At 40.8% G+C, this 24,687-nt stretch overlaps 1 protein-coding gene across 1 annotated transcript in view; it reads left to right on the top strand.

Annotated features, from left to right (window-relative positions):
* The window catches only part of JARID2 (jumonji and AT-rich interaction domain containing 2), a 99,155-nt gene that overhangs the window by 47,321 nt on the left and 27,147 nt on the right, over window positions 1-24,687 (top strand). Inside the window, exons 3-5 of the mRNA XM_086469572.1 lie at window positions 262-438; window positions 11,044-11,273; window positions 20,139-21,156. Coding sequence (XP_086325698.1) covers window positions 285-438; window positions 11,044-11,273; window positions 20,139-21,156 — 1,402 coding nt within the window. The 5' untranslated portion in view covers window positions 262-284. The remainder of the gene's footprint in view (window positions 1-261; window positions 439-11,043; window positions 11,274-20,138; window positions 21,157-24,687) is intronic.

The raw sequence follows: 24,687 nt of genomic DNA, 5'->3' as shown, positions 1-24,687 counted from the left end.
CAAGACTGTTTGATTGTCTGAAGTATGACTAGAATATGCTGGGGAGGTGGGAACCGTGTTTTTCAAGCACATGTGTATCCTGTTGGTAAAAATTAATAAATAAAACCCTCCAGTTAGTCATGCACTAGTGTGACCTTCCATCTCGGAGTCCCCCTCTTCCCTTCTGTGCATATCACTAAAGTAGGTTATGTTCAATATGGTTAGTGCAGTAAGTGAATGTAATGTAAGGATGCTAACGAGCCCTTTATTTGTAACGGTCAGGTTCTCCAGCGCTGCCCAGCAACATGGTGTATTTTGGAAGCTCTCAGGATGATGAGGATGAAGAAGAGGAGGAGGAAGAGACAGAGGACACAAAAACAGCCACAAACAATGCTTCATCATCATGCCAGTCAACCCCCAGGAAAGGAAAAACGCATAAACATGTACCAAATGGGCAAGGTAGGTCCTAAATGGTGCTGCTCTCCTGTACTGCTTAGTAAAGAAATTTGAGCTGCATGTGCTTAATCCTTGTCCAGCCTTTTGGATCTGAGTGAGGAAGGATACGGGCCATAATGGGAGGATGGAGTGAGATGTAGCGTTAGCATCTTCTGCTTTAACCTTTTTCTCCTGACAATCTGAACTCCTGTCTGTGGCAGAACTATAACTGCAGAGCTGCAATTGTATATATACACACATATACTGGAGTTACACACACACATATATATCTATGTCTATATAGATATACATACACAGTCACTTTTTTTTTTTTTGAGATTGATGTTTAATTCAGAATGATATTATTTTATCAAAGTTAAATACAATCATTCACAAGTGTTATCAAAATATGTGACAGGTTCGCTTAATTTCTTACATGCAATATTGATACCACAATTGCAGTAGGTTAAGATACTGCATTCATGTTGTTGATTGGAAGATTTTATGGAAGAAGCTTTTTCAAGTCAGTTATTTCTTTGCAAATCAACAAAAGCTGCCTTCATTACACAGTATTTCTGTCATGGTGTCCTCGTGCCAGATCTTGATAAATGGATCTGTGTATCTTGCAGCATCACTGAGTGTAAAATGGAAGACCTAAAAGCCACGCTAAAAATTTTCTGAGCCTGCTATAATGCTCCACTGCCAAAGTCCTGTGTGATGTCGTTCTCTCTCCTGCAAGAGCTCTTGTGTAACAACTCCATGCCCTCTCTGCCTGACATAATTTCAAAATGGAACCTGTGCTCTCTGTTCCCTTCCCCAATATTAGTTTACCATGAAAATCTTTCCGTGTGGTGACTGCCCATTCAGCTTGCCTCCTTTTAGTAGGACGACTGAGAGGAATGCTCTCTGCAGCGCACTTTTTGAGAGATAGTTGTGACCTGTGCCTGCTTTTTTTTTGTTCTTTTGTGCTACTGTCTGCTCTGAAGAAGAGATTAGTACATCCCAGTTACTTCACTGTGCTGGTCCTCATCTCAGTTTTTCAGAAGGGAGTTTTCTATAAAGGATGCCGTTGTTACATATACCAAAAATTATTTTTCATGACTACATCTGAATTTGTTTTATATTGCACACCCAAGCTCAAAAACTCTCTTTTTGTGAACCGTTTGTGCAGAAGTGCAAGGGGTTGTTATGCCTAATAGCATTTCGACTGTCAGTTGTGAGCAGGAGCTTTACTGCTGTAAAAGCCAAGGATCAAAACTTGACACTTTGGATTCATTTCTAAATAAACCACCCAAAATAACAGGCACAAAACTCTACATATGGAAAATGAGATTGCATGTAACTGAACTGCTGCCGTAGAGTTTTAAATGTGATGTGTCATTACAAGAGGAGCCGATCGTGTTCCTTGAGAATGTCCCAGATGGCAGCCACTTTGAAATTCACTCAAAACCAGAGACACCTGAAATCTTAATTGGGGGTAAGTAAAGGTAAATTTAATGAGCCATCTAATGGCTTCATAATCTTTATCAATACAGATCAGAGTGAGCATAAATGAAGCTGCTGCTTTAATAGATCTGGAAAAGACCTTTATAAAATACATAGTAGACAACGTGAGATGTTTTGACAAAGGTGATGAAACAGGAATTCCCAGAGAAGGCAGCTGCTGCTGCTTCATCATTGTAATTTCTTTTCTTCTTCCTCCTTTTTTTTTTTTTTAATTAAAATTTCCTTACCCAGGGGTATTCCCATTTTTCAGTGTCTGTTATTTTGGTTGACAGCCAATAGTATTTTTGTTTCCAATGAATAAAATAGGTTCTGGTTCATGTGTGTCTCTTTTAAATGAGACCACACACAAAGGCAGACCAGGGACGGGTGCAGCAAATGAACTTAATCTAGCGTGAGAGTCTATTTTTAATGAATTAAAGTCTTTTGTTTTTAATATACAATGTGTAGTCAAGAACTTTGGACCTGAAAATGCTAAGTATTTGCTATGACATAAAACAACAAAGGTTCAGAGTTTGATTAATGTCATTAGACAGCGTCACATGATTGCTTTCTACTAAATGGGGGCCAGAACAACTTTCTTGGGTGAAGTCATTTGTCAGTATCTTCTTCTGATGCCAATATGGGACGTTATTAGGGTTGCACACCAAACTATTTGTTATAACCTAGCTTGTTGAGCCACCTTTTGGACAGCTAACTCAATGAAAAACGCCTAAGTATGAAAAAGAAGCACATATAACACGTGGCATAGTTTACTGCATGGATTGAAGTAATTAGCTCAACTCAATTGTTGCCTTGCAACATTACTACTTACATAGATATATTTAAAACATCAGATTGTTACCCGTGCTTTTTCATCTTCCTTAGTACTTCTGATGTGCTGCACATGTGTCCAACTGTTAAAAGAGCAAAGTAAAATGTTTGTCAGAAGTGTTTATCCTCCACATTCATGGGAGTGTGGAAAAGGGATACATAGCAATGTGCAAGTCTTTCCTTCATGCAGTATCTTAGTGCAGGCAGCGACAGTCTTGCAGTTAAATTGTTTTCTGATATATTGCGGTTGTTGCCACAAGGGAAAATGGTAGAGCCATGCTCTCAGAAATTGGTTTCATGTCATTGCCAAATTTCAGCTGATTAGTCTGGGTCTGACATGTTAAGATAAGTTAGCAGGGGATGAAGGCTCGTGTGTCGTTTGTGGTGCTTTGTGCCTTGGTTAGAAACTAGTGTTAGATCTGGGTGGGTAGCTCTCATGTCGTGTGGGATGTTCTGCATGTAACTCTTCCCACTACTGTCTTTTATAAGCATGATTAAACTTACAACAAACAATTCTCACTAAGAAGATGGTGTCTAAAGACTTGCAGTTTTTGTTTGCAAGAGAACTGTTCTCTTGTAATGGCAGTAAAATGTGTGAGTGGTTCTTACTTGCTTATGGAAAAGTATAATCTCACAGTACATGTCATAGAGTAATTCAGGTCAGAGAAGACCCCAGGAGGTCATCTAGCCTTACATCGTCCACAAAATACCATTGATAACTTTTCTGACAAATTCAGCAATAAAATTAGCAGAGGTTTGTGCTTTTAATTATATTTGTCTTTTGAGGAGGGGGATATTTAGAAAAACTTGATCCTAATCAGAATGATTTTAATTGAGTTAGGATTTGTAGCAAGGTTAAAACAGTGAAAGGCCAGAAACTGATCACTTCATCCCCATATAGCTACTGACTTCAAACGGATGTTTTTCCCAGCTAAGAAACCATATGAACATTTAGTTGGAATAGAGAAATCCTTCTTGCTGTTTCAGTCAAGGATTTAATCTTTTTAAAGCATGTAGTTCCCTTTTAACTTCAGACCTTTTAAGTAAGTTTGTGGTGAGTTTCAAAATTAACATATGGAAAATTAGGGATGATGTGGTGCTGCATATTGCAGCAGATAGCGCAGAGGTTTGGATGACTGTGTTATAATTGCAATCCTGTTAGTGACCCTTCTGAATGTGGGTGTAGGAACCCTGTAATTCTCAATGTTTCGATCCAGAATGCCCAGCCATGAGACGCCTGTGTGGCTTTCAGATGGATATCCTTGTTTCCCAGCTTGCATTTTGTACGCATCTCAAATGACCATCAGTCTATCTGAGACTATTACACGGCTTTGAACGCAAGGAATTCGGTGGAAGAAGCAGGCAGGAGCATTGGCTTAAACAGCGTGTTTTTTCTTCAGTTTAGCTGCCAGGTGTGGGGAGAAACTTCTTAACCACAGCCTGGATGACAGGGCATCTTGCCAACATGGAGGAGGAGATGGAGAGACATTGATCTGTTAAAAAATTGACCTTATGCAAAGGGAGGAGGGCGTCAGTCATCAGCTGCTGCTGCGGGCTGATGTGCACAGAAAGCAGGTTCTTCCCAAGTGAGCTGTATTCTGCTTCCCTGGGGCACAGGGAGGTACTGAGTCTAAATTACATCTCCCTGTTGCTTGGAGGAAATTCCAGGTTGTAGGTAAGAGGGTAGGCTTAGGTCTCTGTTTCTTTAAAACTAATTCTTTGAATTCTTCGCTACTAAATAAATCCTACTTTGATTTCATTCTGTGGCACAATGGAAGGTTTTCTCCTCAGGCTCCTGAAGGAAAATGTTTGCAGGTGCCAAGTGTTTTGTTAGGCAGGCTGGGATTGGGAGCTGGAAGATGCAGTTAGGGAGTTGTTGGGTTATCGGTCCCATCACAAGAGCAAAAGGGGATAGGCGTTGCTGTACTTGAAAGGGCTTGTGGGCGGGAAGATGGCCTCAGGAGGAGCAGCGTACACAGATACAGTTGCGTAGACAACTTGAAAATAGCGTACAGCAGGCTACAGTTCCTCCAATAATGGTTGGCTGATTTGCTCAAGAAGGATGATTGCAGGATTAAGTATTTCTCATGCCAGCTCGGCAGTTCAAAGCTGGAGAGAGTTGCACATTTGGGCCAGCATACCTGGCAACATCGTGTTTGTCTTCGAACACCTGAGACAATTAAGTTCTAATTTACATTTAGGAAAACAGGGCTTAGCCATCGTTATTTGTAAACTGGACTTCTTCACGAAGGAGAGTCTTGTTTCCTTAGCTGGAGCAAGCGAGCTCCAGTGTGTCAGAAAACCTACTGGGTCATAAACAGTTACTAGTCCATGCTGTGTTTTGTTAACATGGTCAGATAAAAACTGCTCTGCATGCCTTTTGCCTGAAATGAGCAGGGGAGAAAATAGTGTGGACACCTTTTTTCTTTGGGCTCAAATTTCAAAACAGATCTGGCAGTAGTACATAGTGAGCAGGCATCACTAGAAATACTATACTCTGCTTTAGTGCTGTCTTCCTCGCTTACCAGAAGTACAGAAGAATGTTTCGCTTCTCAGTTTGCAGTGGGTAATTTAGCAGAGTAATTTCCTTAACATGTGTAGTAACAAAGATGATGCAGGAAAAGATCATAGATAGTTTTTTTTTTTTTCTTATTTCAGGATATAGTTCAATGCAGGTTTGTATATCTTGGGCTTAAATGACATATCTTTTGCATACATTACTGTTTGAGCGTGTTGTGAGAAAGTTCTAATTTATGGTTGCAGTTCTTTCTTTAGTTTTGATTTTAAGTAAATTTGGTATTTGTGGGTGGGCACATAAGACAGTCTTAGGCTTTTGTGTCTTTTTAATTATATTAATCCTGAAGAGGTAAACATTTAGAAGAAAAAAAATATTTTTTGCATCTAGCTAAAATGCAGAATGAGACAATTTCAGGCAGAGTGCTACAATAGTTAATGGGTAGGCAATTATTTTGATGATTTACAGCCTTTTGTTGAAATACCATGGAACCAGTAATTGTTGCAATAAACATTTTTGCACATTTAATTTTTCTGCAAAAATATGTAACATGAAAATTACCCGTTTTGCAGTAATTTGCATATTTAAATATGCAAATAAGACACAACACGTTTGGGGAGTTGTGGATTTTCAGTAGCTAGATGTATGACCTGTGGAGAAGAATAGGGGAGCTGGAAGTTGCTCAAAAAAATTGAATTGTTTTCCTGGTGAGAGACTCGTGATAACAGATAGACACTTCTTGTATGGACTTGCTGCTTAGCAAGTGACCCTCTTGATTTTGTTTGTGTCGTAATGGTTAGGTGAGAGTAATGAATTTGAGCTAAGACAAGAAGCTTGGTATTGAATTTTTGCAAACAGTGGCGTGGTGTCTCATACCAATAATGCTCCTCTCAGTGGCCCAATATATTCCTGCGCATGCAGGGTTTTGAGCTGCGTTACTGATAGAGTCAAAAAGAAATGCAGTGTTACCTTCCATGGTTCTCCTCTGTGACTTCTGTCAGCATGGAGCTGTGGCAAGGCTGTTGCAGAGTTGTCCACTGACAAATGGCATACCGTTGGGTTAGGGCCAGAGAAGTGCGGAAACAGCAGTGCCACACGTTTACATAGGATGTTGCGGTGTCCTTTTCTCCTGAAGTACGCCTTTGCCGCTGGCCCCAAATAGGTGGGTCGTGTTGGGGGGCTCCAGAACACAGCTTCTATCTCTAGAAATGGTTTATAGAAGTCTGAACATACCCCACACCTAAGGAAAACAATCGGCATTATTAAAATACTCTGTTTTATGGAAGTAGATCATTGTTTTAGTTCCTCTGGGAGGGGAAAAGAATTATTGCCTGGTCCTTTAAGGCAGTTTGAGAGCCACATAAATGTTTTCACAGTGACTTAAAACTGAATTAAAGCCAGAGCAAGAATATTTTTGTACAGTAACGGATACTTAATGCCCAAAAGTTGATTAATACTACGTCTCTGCCCAAACATGATCTATGTGACAGCATGGGGTTTGCATTGGAATAGCTGGCTCAGGTTCGCAACATTGGCAAGGCTCCCTTTTCTCCATCTGAAAACAAAATTTCTCCCTGTCACTCTTATCTTCCCTCTTTGTTTTGGATAGTTTCATGAATGCACAATTGCTTGCTTTACCCGGCATGAGCTCCACAACATGTGACGTGTATGGTCCATGCCAGACACTGTCATAAAGTAAAACGGTCTGTACATGAGTACTTTGCTATGCCTGCAACAGACTCCCCTCTTACCTCAAGTATAAAGTATATCTAGTGCAGGAATAATCTTGAAGGCGGCTTGGGAGAGAAAGCTTTGCCCATGGAGTCAGCAGTTGGCTGAACCCAGTCCAGTAATTCTGCTGCATACACAGTGGAAGTCTGATATTGTACGTATTATAAATTGCCTTCTGAATGGCTGGCTGGATGTATCCTGTAAAATATTTGCATGCAAATTAGTTTGTAGGAATACTTCAGAAAATTGCTGAAAACACAATAAATGCTTATCGCTCACTACAGTGTCAATTCCTGTAGTAAATGCTTAGTTAATCTGTAGCAATTGAGCACATCTGTGGCTTTACTTGATCAAAAAATTTTTTAGCCATTATTACAGCTGCAACCAGTACACTCACAGTTTGTACAGTTTGCATTGGTATGTGTAGGGATTTTTTTATCACAGTTTCAAATGAGATACCTCAAAGTCTCTCTGTGGGATCCTGGGTGAATATTGGTGCCTGGGGTCCAGTTCCCTATGGCAGCAAGCACTGTGATGCATCCGTGGGGATCACACCTGCCATAAGGTTTTGCTCTGCTGCCATAAAGTATATTAGTGGTTTGAAAACACTCAGTGCTTGCAAGTTTTGAATGTGGTGGTTCAGTTTCTTTGCATTTGATCATTGCTGCTAATCAAAAGACACACGAGTATTTCATGCTGGGACTCTTATTGTTTCAGCTTAATAGTAATAATAATTGAATAATTGCTTTGGAGGATGTGACATTTTTGAGAATGAGCATTCAGATGGACGTGGATAAAAGAATATCCGTTTATCCTATTTGAAGTGTCTGAAGACTAATAATTTACTTGCACGTCTGTTTGTTGTTAGTAGTGCTCTTACCTTTAACTAAAAGCTGTTCTGGAAATACAGAGCTGGTTAAGGTAGCATAAAATAATCATCATTCAAAACTACAAAAGATTTTTGGTTCAATCCTGTGAGTTTCATCACTTGTGTGGGTTGGGCTTTTTTTTTATGTCTTTCTGTTTTGTGGTGAAGTTACTGCTTCAAGGATGAAACCCTTATTGACTACTCTTTCACGAAGGAAAAAAATACCTGGGAGCAGAACATTGGATATTGTACGTGTCAGAGTTATCTCTAGGATGGGAGATTGTAGCTGGGACACACTTGTATCTGGGCTTAGTAAAGCATAAGATACACCTTTTCTGCCTCTCTGAGTGCCTCAGAAATATTGAAGAGCTGGCAATCATGAAGGAGAATGCAATTTGCTGCATAAGACGACATAAAAGAATTAGTAATAGTTTTATTGTTGCACCATTGATTTGGTCTCAGTAATATTTAATGCAGAGCTTTGGGGTTTTGCGAGTTTTATCGTTTCCTTTCCTTTGAGAAGTGGGTGTTTCTGTCTTACTAGCAGTTACTCTTCGACAGTGAGATTTCTTGGAGAGTTTTTTGGTCTTTCCTGGCAATTTCATCTTTTCACTGAACTGTCTTACTAGCTATTAGGGACTGTTTAATCCTGCATTGTACTAAGTAACTTACTTATTGTCTAAATAACTTCTACATTTTTACTCAGACGGGAGCAAAATCTTAATCCAGGGATTTTTTTTTTTTTTTCCTTGTTAAATGCTTGGCCTGTGACAGTGTTTTGTAATTATACCTATCTAGCTGGATATAACAATATTCTAGGTATTGGAAGAAACAAACAGTGATTTTTTGTAGAAACTGATACCATCTACTGTTTAACTAGAGACAGCTTGAATAGGACTGTTTTGCATCTACATCTCTCCTTTTTTATTGTGTTTTCAGGCTTTAAGCTTTTTAAGATTTTCCTGTGAGACTGAACATTTTTTCTCTCCCGTTTCTCTCTTCCTCCTTTCAAGAATCTTACAAATTAAGACAAAAGATAATTACTCAGAGGGTAAAACTGGCAGGATTCCCACGACACTTAAAATTAATGAGCCGTTGCATATAAAATATACCTTGTCTCATGTTTGGGGTTGTTTTGTTGTTTTTTTTTTTTTTTGGTGAACCATAAAAGTGCACAATTTGGCTTTTTGGCTGCATTTTCTGGTTTCATAATTTTCAGTTTATAAAGTGGCAACTGAGTGCAGAAAACTAATCTCTCTGACTTAACATTTCCATATGAGCAGATCAGTATATACAGTTTGTTCCCTCTGAAGGAAAATAGCACTCACAGTGATGAAATACATATTAATGGAGCTGCTGTCAGTTGTTTGTGCTGTGTCTTATTAAAAATAAATAGTTGGGCTTCATGCATCTGTAGCGCCTTCCATCTATGTGAGAACTTATAAAGGAGGATAAATGTATTGTCATGAACTCCCTGAGAGGGGTTGGCAATTGTTACCAGTTCCATCACTGGAAATGAGACACGGAGGTTACATGACTTTCGCTGAAATCACTGAGAAGTCCTTGTCTGGCTAGGGCAGCCCCAGTTGCTTCTGAGCTCAGGAGTGATGGAGCCACAGGGGACTTTGAGGGGACTTTGAGGTGACTTCTCTGCGACAGCTTTTCTCTCATTGTTACTCAACTTATGCAAGAAGGAAGGAGGAGAGGAGGAAGAGCTATTTCAATTTTGTATTTTTTACATAATCTGCTTCAACACTTAGGACTGACTGAATATGATAAGTGACCTAAATAACACATTTGTCAATAGCATGCTGGACTTTCGGCTTTTGGAGGTGTAGTGCTAAGGTAGGTGGCTGGTTGGGAAGGTTTGGACATAGGTGTCTACTGAAGAGCAGTTTAGATGTCCCTCTTCTGTCCAGCAGGACTGTTGGTTGTTTATTATTACTGCTGTTACTGCTGCTACTCTAATACTACAGGAAATCTGTAGAGACAGCTAAGCCTCACAGTTTAGATAAAAAGGTATGTATCATAGGTATATCATATTCAGTGACAAAAGAAGGCTTTAATTTCACCAGAAAACAATAACTGAAACATTTGATTGATATTCCCAAACAGATGGTGTGTTGTGTGTAATAAATAAGATTTTTAGATACTTGTGCTATTAAGTGTTTATGAATTTTTTTAATTTATGTTCTTTCCTAAGCCATGACAAAAAAAAGACAGGGGTAAAAACCAGGAGTAGATGAGCAGAGAAGGCAGGAGGGCACTTGCCATTGTGGGTGTTGGATCACAAGCCTCGCAGACCTCTGTCAAGTGCTTCACTGAAGAGGAGCAGCGCTGACATAAATTCACCACTTTTTTGATTAACAAGAAACAGAGAGAGAAGTGTGATGGGTTTTTTAACCTCAGCTTTCCATGTTCCCTGCCAACAAAAGAGCAGTGACTATTCTTAAATAAATTCAGCAGAGGGACGGGAACAAAACTTGCTGAGATAGATTTGTATACATTTGCATAATATTTATTGTACAAAAAATATGATTTTTGTTCTGTGCTTTCTTATCCCTTCACTTCAGCAGAGGGCTAGGATGCTCAGCGCTGGGTCCCAGCATTACTTTATATGACATCTTCCAAAACTGTTTTAGTATTTTCCTTTCTTTGCAGAGGTACCTTTTTCTGTTTGCAGCTTGTCTGCTATAGGCAAACGGCTGTCAGTTTGGTTCAGCAGTTTGGATATTGATGAAAACAAAACATGCTTTTTCACAGAACATTTTTCTTTCTTGTAGTTAATGTAAAAATAAATCCTTTTTCTGTTTAGGCTATGTTTAGAATTCCCTTGCTGCAACAGCAAAAAGTTAATTAAAACTGTCATAAATAAAAATCAAATGAGTAAGTCTAAATTTAGGTCAATCAAAACAGTAATATACCTTGCATCTTTTAATTTGGATATTGAAGATAATGTGTGTTAACAAGCGAAGGAAATACTTCAGTAAATCTGTTCGTATAAAGAAACATGCAAAATAGTGCTTCTATTTCTGTATTGATTTTGCTTTAAGTATAAGAAGACACTCACTAAATATCCAACACTGATAGCAGAGAAAGTTGGGTTGTTTTGAATGAAGAGTTTGGTCTTGTATTTTTTTTCTGTTTTTTTTAATTTTCTATTTTTTTTCCTTAATAGTCTGATTTTTTCTCTTCTCAGTTTTCAATGGGTCCAGCAAATCATCGAAGGAGAAAGAACCTGCTCAGAAACACAAAAGCAAAGAGGCCACACCAGGGAAGGAGAGGAACAGCGAACATAAGGCTGAAAGCCGAAAAGACCAGGCTGCTGCTAATCACCATCCAACTACAAACACTGGCTCCTCTACGAAAGGGCTCACCGCTAACAACCACCACACTCTTCATAGATCGGCTCAGGACTTAAGGAAACAGGTAACAAATTGTACCCTACTATGGACACACGAGAATCGCAGACTTTTAAGGTGCTAGCTCCATTTTCCACTGTCTGGCATAGAGTGAGCATGGCAATCCTTAAAAGCATGCTCTGGAGACAGCAGGTAGTTAATTTTCAGTGAAACAGAAAGAGGAAAAAGGGAAAAGTGGTACATACAAGGGAAGTCAGTATGGTGAAGCGTGCTCTGCAGTCTGTCTTTATATTATCCAGGGTGTACATATAAAAGAGTAAAGATCACATCACTGTTTATTAAACCTTTCTGACTCTGCGTTCTTGTGGGCTTCTCTGCTGACAGTGCCAAGACTGGCAGCATGTAGAAAAATGAACTCCTTTTGTATATGGCTGATCTGCTCGGGTTATCTTAGATAGAGGCTTGCTGGCGTTGTAGAGAAGCTGACATTACACTCAGATATCGTGTGGCATGTGGGCAATGCAAACCTTGGAGTCTGGGAAGAATGTTTTGCCCAATGCGTAAGGACGGTGCTCCAGGACATTGCTGCCATCACAGTGGATGTCCCAGGTGGGGATGACTTCAGAGTTTCATGTTACCTGGTTGAAAAGTAGCAAAAAAATTCAGCAAGAGGTTTGTCTCAGCCTGACTTGTATTTGGGTGTTGAAGTTTAGCAGACCAATCTTTCGGTGCTTGTGACTGGCATTTGGGCAGGATGTGTCTCCATCTATTATTGATGGTTAGCTCGAAGGGCTCCTAAAATAGCATCTGTCAAATCTTTTTTTATAAAAGGCTTTCAAAATCCCTGGTCATTGTCCTTATTCAGTCTGGGGCTGGATTAGCAGGGTACCTGTGCTAGGGCAATGCAGTACAGAAAGCTTGCTGCAATTATGCCTTGTATTTCTTTTTTTGCAGTGGTTAATTCTCAACAGGCCAGTTAGAGACAGTTTTTATTTGCTGGCATCTAAAGGTTTTTCTTCTAAGTATTGCTGGCCTGGACTTCAGTGGAGCTGGAATTGCCATCTTGTAGGGCTGTCAAGACCTTAAATGGCACCTCTCAGTCGTAGGCTTGGAAATTAAAAATGCCAAAAGAAAAACAGTGGTGCTCTTGCCAAGAAAATCTTTCATGCCCTGTGCTTCAGTGGTGTTTGGCTTCTCCTGAAATGCCTCCACTGGATTTGTGTTACCTTCTAAATCAAATTTGAGAACATGAAGGCTATCTTTCTTTGTGCCTCTGTAAGACTTCATTCTTTATTCCTCCACAGCAATTTTTGCTTATCTAATCATCAGCTTGAATGCTTGCCTTCTTTTGCAACCTTCCTGCTTTCTTTTTTTGTGACTACCAGCTCCATAGGATGCTCTGCCATGAGCTTTTCATGTTGAACGAGTTTCCCAAAATGTAAGGATGCACTTCATACTTAATTATTTTAGCTCACTGGAACACTTGCGTGAAATGTTTTAAAGTTGTATCATCAAAGTATGAACAGTTAAAATTCTTGTGAAAGTCAACTGCCATCACTTGTGAAGGTAGCTCTGAGAAGGGAGAGGACAAGAGGAGAAGAATTTCGTCTACAATACAAATGGTTTTGCTTTGTAGAGCATTCGATGTTTTCAGTTGTGCTATGCAAAATGGAGAGAACTTCTAAAGCAATGCAATACAACCAACAGTCGTGCCACACAGACACCTCAGATTGTGTGGTCGTCAAGCTTCAGAAAATAAGAGGGCTGTAAATTGAGCGGATGATCTTTTTTCTTCTTTTTTTTTTTTTTTAAAAAAAAAGGTTAGGCATTTAAATTTTGTTCTGCAACCCACAGTAGCATAAGTACTTTCCTACCAATTTTAATGAAAATGTGGCTGTAACTAATTAAAGGTGGATTATGCATTTTGCCTTACAGAAAGACTTAGCTTTGTGCAAAACCTTAGACTTACCAGTTATGTGACATTGCTAAATTTTCTGCCCTTGTTCTGAGTATTTGTGGTCTTTTTCAGTATTTTCCAAAGGGAGAGTTGTTTCCCAGGGTGCCAGCCACATGTTCCTCCTCCTTTCAGTATGTTTTTGCGCCTTGTTCATGTGTGTTTACATGGTTTATTTATGCGTGTGTGTTTGTTTTGTTGAGTCTTACAGAAAATAAAGGCAGTTATCCAAGGTTTTCTTCTTTCTCCCTTTCTCCCGCTCTCCCTTTCTCCCGCTCTCCCTTTCTCCCGCTCTCCCTTTCTCCCGCTCTCCCTTTCTCCCGCTCTTTCTCTTTCTTTTTTCTCTTTTTTTCTCTCTCCTTTTTTCATTTCTGGTGCTCCCTTGCACTTGTCACATATTTTCCCTCTCTCTTTCTTCCTCCCTTGCCATCTTCCCAAATCCTTTACTTGAAAGGGCTGGTGGGCAAAGGAAATGTAGTTCAATGGAGCCCTCTCTTGGCGTAATGTGGTAATTTAGCTCTGCACAACTATCAACAGAAGTATTTTTATGAATGAATTTGAGATCAGTTGCATAACTTGAATTTGTTTGAGACCAAAACTGTTATTGGTGTTGCTAATGTTGCTGTTACTAACAAGTTGTTTGTTGCCTCTATTTTGTGTGTGCTTGTATGTGTCTGGAGGTGGATCCTAGGTGTTGTGCAGAGGTGTGTATGTAGACCTGTTCAAATCCAACAGACAAATTGCTGCAAGACTATGTGCTGGTCCCATTTGCTTTTCAAGACAACAAAATTTAAGATCTGCAAGGCAAGTGTTCAGTAAGGTGGAGAAAAGAGTGGTGTGAAGACAAATATATGTCAACAAAACTGAGAAGATAGCTGAAAAGCAAAGATAAGATTATTTGTATCTCTAGTTTGCCTTTAGCTCAAGACTTTGAGTCATGTAAGGCTAATGTCAATCACTTTGTTACTGCAAAGTGACCCACGTAGTGGATGAGGGAAAGGCTGTGGATGTTGTCTACCTGGACTTTAGTAAAGCCTTTGACGCTGTTTCCCACTGCATTTTCCTGGAGAAACTGGCTGCTCATGACTTGGATGGGTGTACTCTTTGCTGGGTAAAAAACTGGCTGGATGGCCAAGCCCAAAGGGTGGTGGGGAATGGAGTTAAATCCAGTTGGTTGCTGGTCACAAGCGGTGTTCTGCAGGGCTTAGTATTGGGGCCAGTTCTGTTTAATATCTTTATCAACAATCTGGACAAGGGGATTGAGTGCTCCCTCAGTACATTTGCAGATGACACCAAGTTGGGTGGAAGTGTTGATCTGCTCAAGGGTAAGGAAGGCTGTGCAGAGGGATCTGGACAGGCTGGATCGATGGACTGAGGTCAGTTGTACGAGGTTTAACAAGGCCAAGTGCCAGGTCCTGCACTTGGGTCACAACAACCCCATGAAGAGCTACAGGCTTGGGGAAGAGTGTCTGGAAAGCTGCCCAGTGGAAAAAGGGCCTGGGGGTGCTGGTTGACAGCCGGCTGAACATAAGCCAGCAATGTGCCCAGGTGGCCAAGAAGGCCAACAGCATCCTGGCATGTATCAGCAATAGCGTGGCCAGCAGGAGTAGGGAAGTGATCGTGCCCCTCTACTCAGCACTGGGGAGGCTGCACCTTGAATGCCGTGTGCAGTTTTGGGCCCCTCACTACCAGAAGTACATTGAGGTGCTGGAGTGTCCAGAGAAGGGCAATGAAGCTGGTGAAGGGTCTGGAGAACAGGTCTTGGGAGGAGCAGCTGGGGGAACTGGGGTTGTTTAGCCTGGAGGAGGCTGAGGGGAGACCTTATCACTCTCTACAACTTCCTGAGAGGAGGTTGCAGTGAGGTGGGTGTTGGTCTCTTCTCCCAAGTAACGAGCGATAGGACCAGAGGAAATGGCCTCAAATTGCGCCAGGGGAGGTCTGGATTGGACATTAGGAAGAATTTCTTCACTGAAAGGGCTGTCCACTATTGGAACAGGCTGCCCAGGGAAGTGGTGGATTCACCATCCCGGGAGGTATTTAGAAGACGTGTAGCTGTGGCACTTAAGGAGATGGTTTATTGGTGGGCTTGGCAGTGCTAGGATAAGGGTTGAACTCGATGATCTTAAAGGTCTTTTCCAACCTAAACGGTTCTATGATTCTATGATTCTATTTGAATTAAATTAACTTCTTTCTTATGCGCTCAGTGTAAGCACTGCCTCGGGATGGAGCTGTGCCATAGACCCCCATTTGGTGAACCTGCGCACCTGGCAGTGTGGCCAATTTTTTAGGCTGACTCTGAGTGTATGTTTGGTTTGGGGGAAGACATATCAACAGTAGAAAGGTAAGAAAATGCCTACCACAATTTCTTGTGTCTTTTGGTTCCAATCATCTGATGGGTCCTCAGAGACAAGTACAGACCAAGAACATGTAGGTGATGACTGACCAGCCAGAATTTCACATTTGTCAATGTGAAATCCTGAATCCACCTGTTGCTTTGGTGGGCTGTGACTGCATTATTTGTTCCGCTTGTTTCCAGCTGGAAGACATTTGTTGCAGCCTATTCCTCTTTGAAGCGTGGTCTGTTCTGGTCTGTATAGTACTGCTGTAGCTTAAACATTATGCTATCCTCTCTGAAAACACTCCAGGGAAGAGGAACAAGCATCTGAAAACCATCGTGTAGTCTCTGCTCTAGAAAGATGATGGTCCTGAGGAAGTTTTCAGCAGTGTTTCTTTCTTGTGGCCACTCCTTAGTTAGCTGCTGGAAAGAAATAAGTGAATTCCTTATGGTATTCTCAAAGCCAAGTGTTCTTTACTTCAGGACCTTTTCATGATTGGAATAATTTCACCAAGTTTGAGTAAAAACTCAAAATAGTGTGCTAATAGTTTAGAATAGGAGGTTAGATAGCTGAAGCTTATGTACCTGTTCAGTTCAAGATTTGGCCCTGAGAGATCTAAGCTTTCATTGTGTGGAGGCATTTTTACAACTCTAAACAGTTGTGTTAAGTTGCTGTTTTCTTAATGAATTCAGTTTTCCAGAGTTTTGTATCTTGGCAGTTTTAATTCTGGCCTAAAGCTGATGGTGCTGATGGCGTGTTTTCCTTTGAAGAGCAGGAGCTGTGAGGATCTTCCTTTTCTCCATGACCACTTTCTCCGTGACTGTGTGTTGTTCTTGTGCCGTGTGTCACCACCCCTTGCTGAAGGAGTGCCCTGGATGGCCCTTCGGACTTCTCGTCACAACTTCTTCAGAAAAAAAAAAATCATAGGAAGGCTGGAGTGGCAAGGTACCTCCATACAGCCTGACTGCTCACTCTGAGGTGTTGTCTTGACTGTACCTGACAGCACAGTAATGTAGCTATGGTCTCCTTGAAACCTTCTGGAAAACCTCCTGTAGTGGAGACTCCACAACATCCATTGACAGCTTCTTCCAGCATTTTCCTTTTCTACTAATGAGCAAGTTTTTCCTAGTTGTGCCTTAGATAGTTGTTGTAGATAATTCAAGTGTGTTTTTCTCTTGCTTTTTTTCACTTGCACACAGAAAGAGTGTTTACTGTCTCTTTTCAGATGAGCTCCTTATGCATTGGAAGACCATTACAGAGTTTCCCCATAGCACCCTTGTCTTTTCCGTAAAGATCATATTTTCCAAATACCTGAGCACTTTGTGCTTTTTGAGACTTGCTCCACTGTCTAAATTTTTCTCTCAGTGTGGGCCCAATGATGGGTCCAGCGCTGCTTAGGAAAGCCTGTGCTCCTGTCCCTTGCTTTTGGCATTCTTAATAATAGATCTCAAAGTGATTTGCGTGCTTTGTACTACCGTCACACGGTTTTGCAACTCACTGTGGTCCCCAAATACTGCTCCTCCCCTACGTGTTTTTGATTTCTCCTTAAACTGACACTTCCTTTAATTGTAGAAATGTTCTGAAATAAGTTCTTCAAGATTGCCTTTGATTTTTGACCTTGTCTCTAGACTGCTTACAGCCCTTTGCAGGTCTGTGTCACTGGCAAATCTTACGATAATCCCAGTTACTGATGGAAGTATTTGGTAGAACCTGAGGCCAAGACAAGTCTGTGCAGAAAGTCACCTGAAATGCCCTCTCAGGATGGCAGTGAACTATGACAATGATAACTTCTCTTGAGGTTGACTTTATTTAATCTCCTGTGCAGCCACGTTAGAATAATTATGTCTAGGATGTATCTCAGGAGCTTGTTTGATGGAACGTCATGTAGGACAGTGACTGGAGCCCTACTGAAGCGGAGGTGCTTCTTTACCTGCTCAGCCAGGTGTCTGTCAGAAGATGATTAAATTAGCTTGATGTGCTATTTTGGCAAAACTATGGGTGGGGTTTTTTGTTTGGTGGTGGTTGTTGTTGTTTTTAACATTATCTTATTATCATTTGTGTGTTTACAAATTAACTCTTTGATGATTTGTTCCAGAATGATTGTAGGGTTTGAAGTTAGGTAGACTCTGCTTGCCCTCAACTTATTTCCAGGAACTGTGCCCTGAGTCATCTAGGTACATTTTAGTTTACTGGGGTTGCCTTCCTAGCCCTTTCGCTGAATTTGGTTCTGTTCTTTATCTGGTAAGTATTCAGTCAGTGGTACTTTTGGTGAAGGCTAATGCAAAAGAAGCACAAACACTTTAGCCAAACTGTTGCATTTGTTTTCCTTCCCTGTATGGTGGTTGATCTCTGCTGCTCTTTGTTGTCTTTGTATTTTTAAGGTATTTATAAATTTTTTTCTGTTTCATTTTACATCCGTTGCTTTCTTCAGCTCCTTGGCCTTTCTGATTTCACCGATGCATGCTTTTGCTGTTCCTATATAGTTGTCCTAAGTTACATAACTCTATTTCCACTTTTTACTGTGAATCTTCCCTAATTTTCAAGTCATTAGACAGCTGTGTGAACAGGCATAACAGCCTGTTCTTTGTGCCTCTCCTCTGAATGGGAATTGCTTTGGTTTGGGTTTTTTGCAGGTGGTTTGTTTTGTTTTGTTTCCCCCCCCCCCTTTTTTTTAAAAAGTCTGTTGTCCTTTCTCTACTGTTATTGTTAGAATTGGAAACTCATTTCATGATCGCTGTCACCTAGATTACCTTCCCCTTCCAGTTCTCAGTCAATTGTTCTCTATTAGTCTAGATGAAATCTGTGATCGATGTTCCTGGCTATTTATAAAGCCAGAGACGTTCAACACTTGATCTGACTGCTGCAGGCAAGAGGCAGTGTCTCAGTAGCTCTCTACCCTATTTGCAGGAACAGTGTCTGCTCTGTGGCATGAAAAAGTCAAACCTAGGCCTCCATTTCAAATGCAGTCTACTGCCTAAATTCCAAGGGAAATGGGTAAATGCATTTCTTTTAGCAAGTGTTTGCTTTCCAGATGATATCTCATACATCTTTGGAAAGCTCAAGGTAAAAACTCATGTCTTCAGTTAACCGGATTTTCCATGAGCATTTCTACCTTAGAAGCACAAGGAAAGACAAGAATATGGATGGATTTTAAAAGGGCATTACTCCAGCTCCAGCTTCTGGAGCACAGAGGAGACAATGCACGCAGTAAATGTGTGTATACGCATATGTACATGTGTGTGTGTGTGTGTGTATGCCAAACACCCAGGTTCCAGTTCCTCTTCTGCAAGTCGCTTAGTGCAAGACCCTGGCATGATCTTTTCAGTCTCTATTTGATCCCTATTTTGTAACATTTTATCCCTACTTTATAAGTGACTACGATTCTTGCATTTATTTGAGAGAAGCTGCTGTGCTTACTAATTTGGCAAGGATTTTGGAATCCTACAGGGAAGTGTTATAACTTTGCAGGAACAGCGTTATTCACCAGAGCGCTGATGAGGGGTGATTGTGCTGTATACTTTCACTGTGAGTGCTTTTACCAATGTTGATTTTTGGATGTGTTTTTTCTGCACTCACAGTGGTTTAAGGAGGTGAGAAGACAATGTTTAAAGTTGCTTAATTGCTGAAGTTTGATTGAGGTTTTAACTTGAACTTCATTTTATTAGTAGTGGGGCTTAGCTTTGGCAGTGCTGGGCTGTCACAGTTCTGTTCACAGCTGAGGGTTGCTTTTGGTGCCTAACATCTCATAGTTAAAATACAAATTTTAGTTTCATAACTGGGTTTAAATGTCTTACAGAAAGCAGTGGAGTCCAGCAATTCTAAGTTGCAAGGACACATTAGTGAGTGATGAATATGATGTAATAAAATGTGTGTCAGCAAAACTGCCCAGATATCAAACTTTTTTAAAATGCCTTGAACTACTGTATACATTTTTACTTCAAATTAATGTCTTCAGCAACAAGAGGCCTCCCAAAATTTAATAAGTGTGACAGACTGGATCCTTCATGGCCATCCTGATCTGTTGGGTCCATAATGTGTTCGATATCTCTTTTTGTATGTATGTACAGGCAGGAGGTTGGTTTGAATCTTAATGTGTCTCTTTTGCAAAACATGCCCATTCCAGTTAGATTAGGTAGTCTATGCTGACTAGTTTGTCTGCTAAGAAGTAGTAAACTGTGTGCGCAGTTAAGGGAAGTTGGGTGGGAGAGAGATAGTGTGTGAGGGCTAGAAAAGGAGATTATGGAAGTATTAGTTTGCAAATCAGACTATCTGTGTTTTGTGATAACATAACAGGCTCTCTGGTAGACAAGGAAGGGGAAAGCGTAAGCAAGGGACCTCACCCTTCTTAATGCCAGAGGCTTTGTACCCTCTGAAAGCAAAGCTGGCTTTCTGGGGACTTTTTTGGTTAATATTTTTTTAAAAATATTTCTATTCTATTTGTTTATTATAAATGCCTAGTCTGTCCTCTTGCCTGGCTGAAAACCATTATATGAAGAGTGTAGGAAGGAGCCAGGAGTCAAGACTGCAGAATATGGTTGTCCAGTGACTGGGACGCCATGGCTGATTGGTAGCATTATTAATTTACCTTTCTGTTTTCTGTTTCCTTCCTTCTGCTCCCCCTGCAACACTCCTGGCATTGCAGGTTTCTAAAGTCAACGGGATCACTCGAATGTCATCTCCGAGTGCAAATGCAGCCAGTGCCAAAAAGATGAGAGAAGTCAGATCTTCACCGTCCAAAACTGTGAAGTACACTGCAACAGTGACAAAGGGAACTGTCACATACACCAAAGCCAAGAAAGAACTGGTCAAGGAAACCAAACTTAATCACCACAAACCCAGTTCACCTGTCAACCACACAATCTCAGGGAAAATAGAAAGTAGCAATGCAAAAACCCGCAAACAGGTGCTATCCCTTGGAGCATCCAAGTCTAACAATACCGCTGTTAATGGTGTAAAAGTCAATGGCAAGTTGAACCAAAAGACATGCACTAAGGAGGTGGGGAGACAGTTAAGGGAGGGGCTGCGCAATTCGAAGAGGAGGCTGGAAGAGACGAATCACATAGACAAAATACAGTCGCCCACCAAGAGAATGAAAGGGGCCGTCAACTTGGCAGAAGCTGCCAGCAAAAAGGCAGCTATAGAAAAGCCTTTGCTGAATGGACACCTTAAAAAGGAAGTGCCAGAGAAGAGTTTGGAAAGAAATAGGCCGAAAAGAGCCACTGCTGGAAAGAGTACGCCAGGGAAACAAGCACATGGCAAAACTGAAAATGCCTCCTGTGAAAATCGTTCTACCTCTCAAGCGGAGTCCTTGCACAAGCCACAAGACTCAATGGGAAAGCACGAAAAGGGCAGTAGTAAGTCTGGGTGGGGGATGCTGGGGGAGATTCCCATCCTTAGGCCCTCCACCAAGGAATTTCATGACCCGCTGATATACATTGAGTCAGTTCGAGCTCAGGTAGAGAAGTATGGGATGTGCAGGGTGATTCCTCCTCCAGACTGGAGACCTGAGTGCAAGCTAAATGATGAAATGCGGTTTGTGACACAGATTCAGCACATACACAAGCTAGGCAGGCGCTGGGGACCCAACGTGCAGCGGCTGGCCTGTATCAAGAAGCACCTCAAATCTCAGGGCATTACCATGGACGAACTCCCACTCATAGGTAAGGGCTGTGGTTTCATTGGCCTTTTGCTGCTGCTTGTTAGTGTCCATATACAACTTTATGCTCCGTTTGCCTTTATGCTTAACCAAACCCCTGTTCAATTAACACTGCAGAGCTCTGGATCTCTCTCTTTATCCATCAGTCAGGCAAGATGCAGGTAGGTTGTTGTAGGGCTTTCCAGAGAGACTTTATATCGCCACTTTCCTCCTGCCAGCTCTTTATTTCACCCAGAGAAAAAAATGCTATGTGAGGTCTCGGTCTCCAGATTTCAGGATCTTCTCCTCTCCCTGCTGTTTGTTTTTGTAGGTAGCACAACTACAGATATTGGTAGCCCTGGTTTAAATGTTGCCTCAGAATATTTTTCAGACCTTTCCAAACAGGTTGCAATGCTGCCAAGCTTTAATACAAATGGTTTTTTTCCACTTCTTTTAAAAGCATTTAACCAAGGGGGAAAGAAAATATCTCGGAACTGACTTCTGTTTGGGTACTCAGGCACTTAAAATCACAAATTTGCAGTGACCTGCTGACATTTAACAACCATTAAGTGTCAAGAATAGGCAGTAAAATGTGGTTGATTGCAAAATGGAGGTTTCATTATTTCTCCCAGCAGGTGTCTGCCAGGGCTAATGCCTGAGTGAGAATCACTTATTTAACAGAATTCTTGGTTTATGGTCTGCTGTCAGATATGACACGTGACAAAAATGTGACAATAGTTTGTAAAAACACGACAACAGCAGCATACAAATGAACTCTGGAATGAGCCACCTCCATCTCTAGCCGTGACATCGTAACAAACTTCTGGGTTTAGTTTTTGTTAGCCCTTCCCTTTGTTTTTGAAGTGTTTTGAGTCACAGCTCGCAGGACCTGCATGTTGCAATTTGAGGCTTGGGTTTCGCCTTTGAGGTATTATCAGATCAGAGGCAGCTATCGACACTAGCTGGATTAAAGGGCATACTTTTCTGTTTAAACTATTAGCGACACGTTTTTCCCCGTTTGCAAACTTTATCTATGTAACATATGGTAAGTGAGTGAAAATGCATAAAAGGCCACAAAGAGATTGCAGAGTTTGTGGTGAACCGAAGCAGGGCACAACAGAGGAGTTTAAGGAGGAGGAACGAGGCTTAGCACTCTTGTTGCAATAGCTGTGCAAAAACATTCAAGGAAATCTGAAAATTAAAGTCGCTCAAGCAGCAATAAGTGAACATTTTGTATGCCTAATATATGCAATGGTTGTATGCTAATAGAGAAGAATAATGAATTAAATTTACATTGGCAAGAGAGAGAAGGAAATGCGCAAGGCAGCTCGATTAACGCTCCTGGAACAATGTTAACTTTTTAATGAAATACCTTCACTTGGCGTTAAGATGGCATTACTGTTAATTATTTGTATTATTTAAGCACCTAAGAGCCTAATTAATAGGCAAGGATTTTATTCTGCTGGGTCCCATATAACTGGAGCAAACAGTGGCTTCTTAGAAAATTTGCATCCTGTGTATCCTTGCTGCAGTTAATTTCCTATCTTGTATTTAAAATTAAAAACAAAATGGAGAAAAGAAGCTGGAGATCATCCATGTACAAAGATGAGAAATCCGTTGGTTCCAGCAGGAAAGAGATAACATAACCTGTGGTGATAAATGCACACTTATTTAAGTAGACATGCGTACATATTCCTCCTTGCAGGGCCAAATCGCATTTCCATTGAAGTAAGTGGGAGTTTTGCCAACGACTTGTTTAGTGCCAGCATTTGGTATTAAATGCATGTCTGAAGATTGAAGATTTTTTTTTTTTAAATGAGCTTGCTCACTAGACAATTAAAAAATATTCCTAAGTTAGTGAAGTTAAGACAATTTAAAAAAATTCAGACACATAGCATTTTGCTCTAGGTGCTTATAAATGGGGTTAAACACACACACACTCCCCCTTTTTTTTTAAATTTTTTTTCCTTCTTTTTTGTCTTTTTTTCCTTCCTTCCTTCTGCCTTTCAAGGACAGTTTTAAGCAACATGCTTAGGTCAGTCCTGGAAAACATCAGCCTAAGATATATAAATGCTTGCAAAAGTTATGACTGTGAGAAATGGAATGATAATTGAGACCATTTTGTAAACCTTAGCTGTAGCTGGTCCTATGGAGGATCTGCCAGATACGTGAGGCTCCAGCTGAATGATGTGCTACTCGAGCTCTAATATTGCGGAGTGATTATGAGCGATCATTCCATGATGCAGGAGAAAATTGCATTTCTTAAATAGCTCATAAACAGTGTTGAAACTAGGACCTTAAGCTGGGTGTGCGCTGTTTGTCCCACTGGAGAACACGTATAACGTTAAACCTGGACCACACTTCTTTCAAAGTTAGGACTATATTACTCAACTTTTATGTAGGTCGCTGAATCTATTGGGATGGAAGGCCATCTTGAATTATGCCTTCAGCTTATTTGTGAACTGTGCATATAAAACACTAGACCAAAAAAGTAACAGCCTGTAATAGAAGCCTGCTTGAAACTTATTTTATGGGGAAGATTAAAGAGGAAAGAAAGGAAAACTTTGAAACTTGGGGTTTGTTGTTTTTTTTTTTTCCAGTGGCCTTTACCTTTTCTCAGCTTCAAATTTAACCATTTTGACACATGCACACACTGCCCACACAAAATTTACTAAATTTTATAAATATACTGCCCCATGGTCCTGCTTCTACCCTTGTCATATGCTCCTCAAAGTCTTACCCTTGGTTTTGGCTGTAGCCAGAGTCCTTTCCCTCTTTTCACGCCTTTGCCCGGCTCTGTGCAGGCAGCATTAGCAAGCAGCCTCTGGCGCTGCTCTGCCTCAGTCGCACCCGTTGTCATCCCAAGATGCTGGCACACAGGTTTACGCGGCTGAGCCTCCTTCCTCGCTGGATTGGCACAAGTGGTGGAAGAGGGGAAAGCATAGAGAAGAAGGAAAATTGGGATCAGCTGTGAAGCATCTGAGATGCAGCACAGGGTTGTTTAAAGAAAGTAATGCTGCTTGCACTAGCAAGCAAGATGATATGACTGGCCCTTAAGATGCTGTAGCTGTGCAGCTGACAGTAAATATTTACCGTAAGGCTGTTTCTTGCACTTCTTTGTTGTATAATAGCATTCCTAAGTGCTCTGAAATGGCTATGGCATAATGATTTTTTACTTTTCTCAAAGAAAAGGGAAGGAGAGACAACGTGGCGGCAGTGATGTTGACACGAGTTTTGTATTAATTCTCTTTTTTTCCTTCAGCAGTGCCCTGTTGAATTGTAGGTGGTCTTTTGTCTGTTTCTTCACTCTTTCTACTGATGATTTGTTTCTGTGCTTTGAGAGTATTTATGATGTTTCTTTTATTGTTCTTCATCCATTTGGCTGCTTTTATGCTGTAGTTTATGTAATCCTCCGTTTTTATTTTTTGACTGGAGTGTGAAATGTGCTAGTCATCTTAAAACACGCAAAACCATAATGGAGTATAAAATATGGATGGCCTCAAACTGGAAGAACAATGTGTCTGGAACTTTTTTATGCAGTTGCAGGCACCAACCC

This window comes from Leptosomus discolor, chromosome 8 (genome assembly GCF_034619465.1).
Source record: "Leptosomus discolor isolate bLepDis1 chromosome 8, bLepDis1.hap2, whole genome shotgun sequence".
Taxonomy (NCBI): Eukaryota; Metazoa; Chordata; class Aves; order Leptosomiformes; family Leptosomidae; genus Leptosomus; species Leptosomus discolor.
This window is presented reverse-complemented; position numbering and strand designations above follow the sequence as displayed.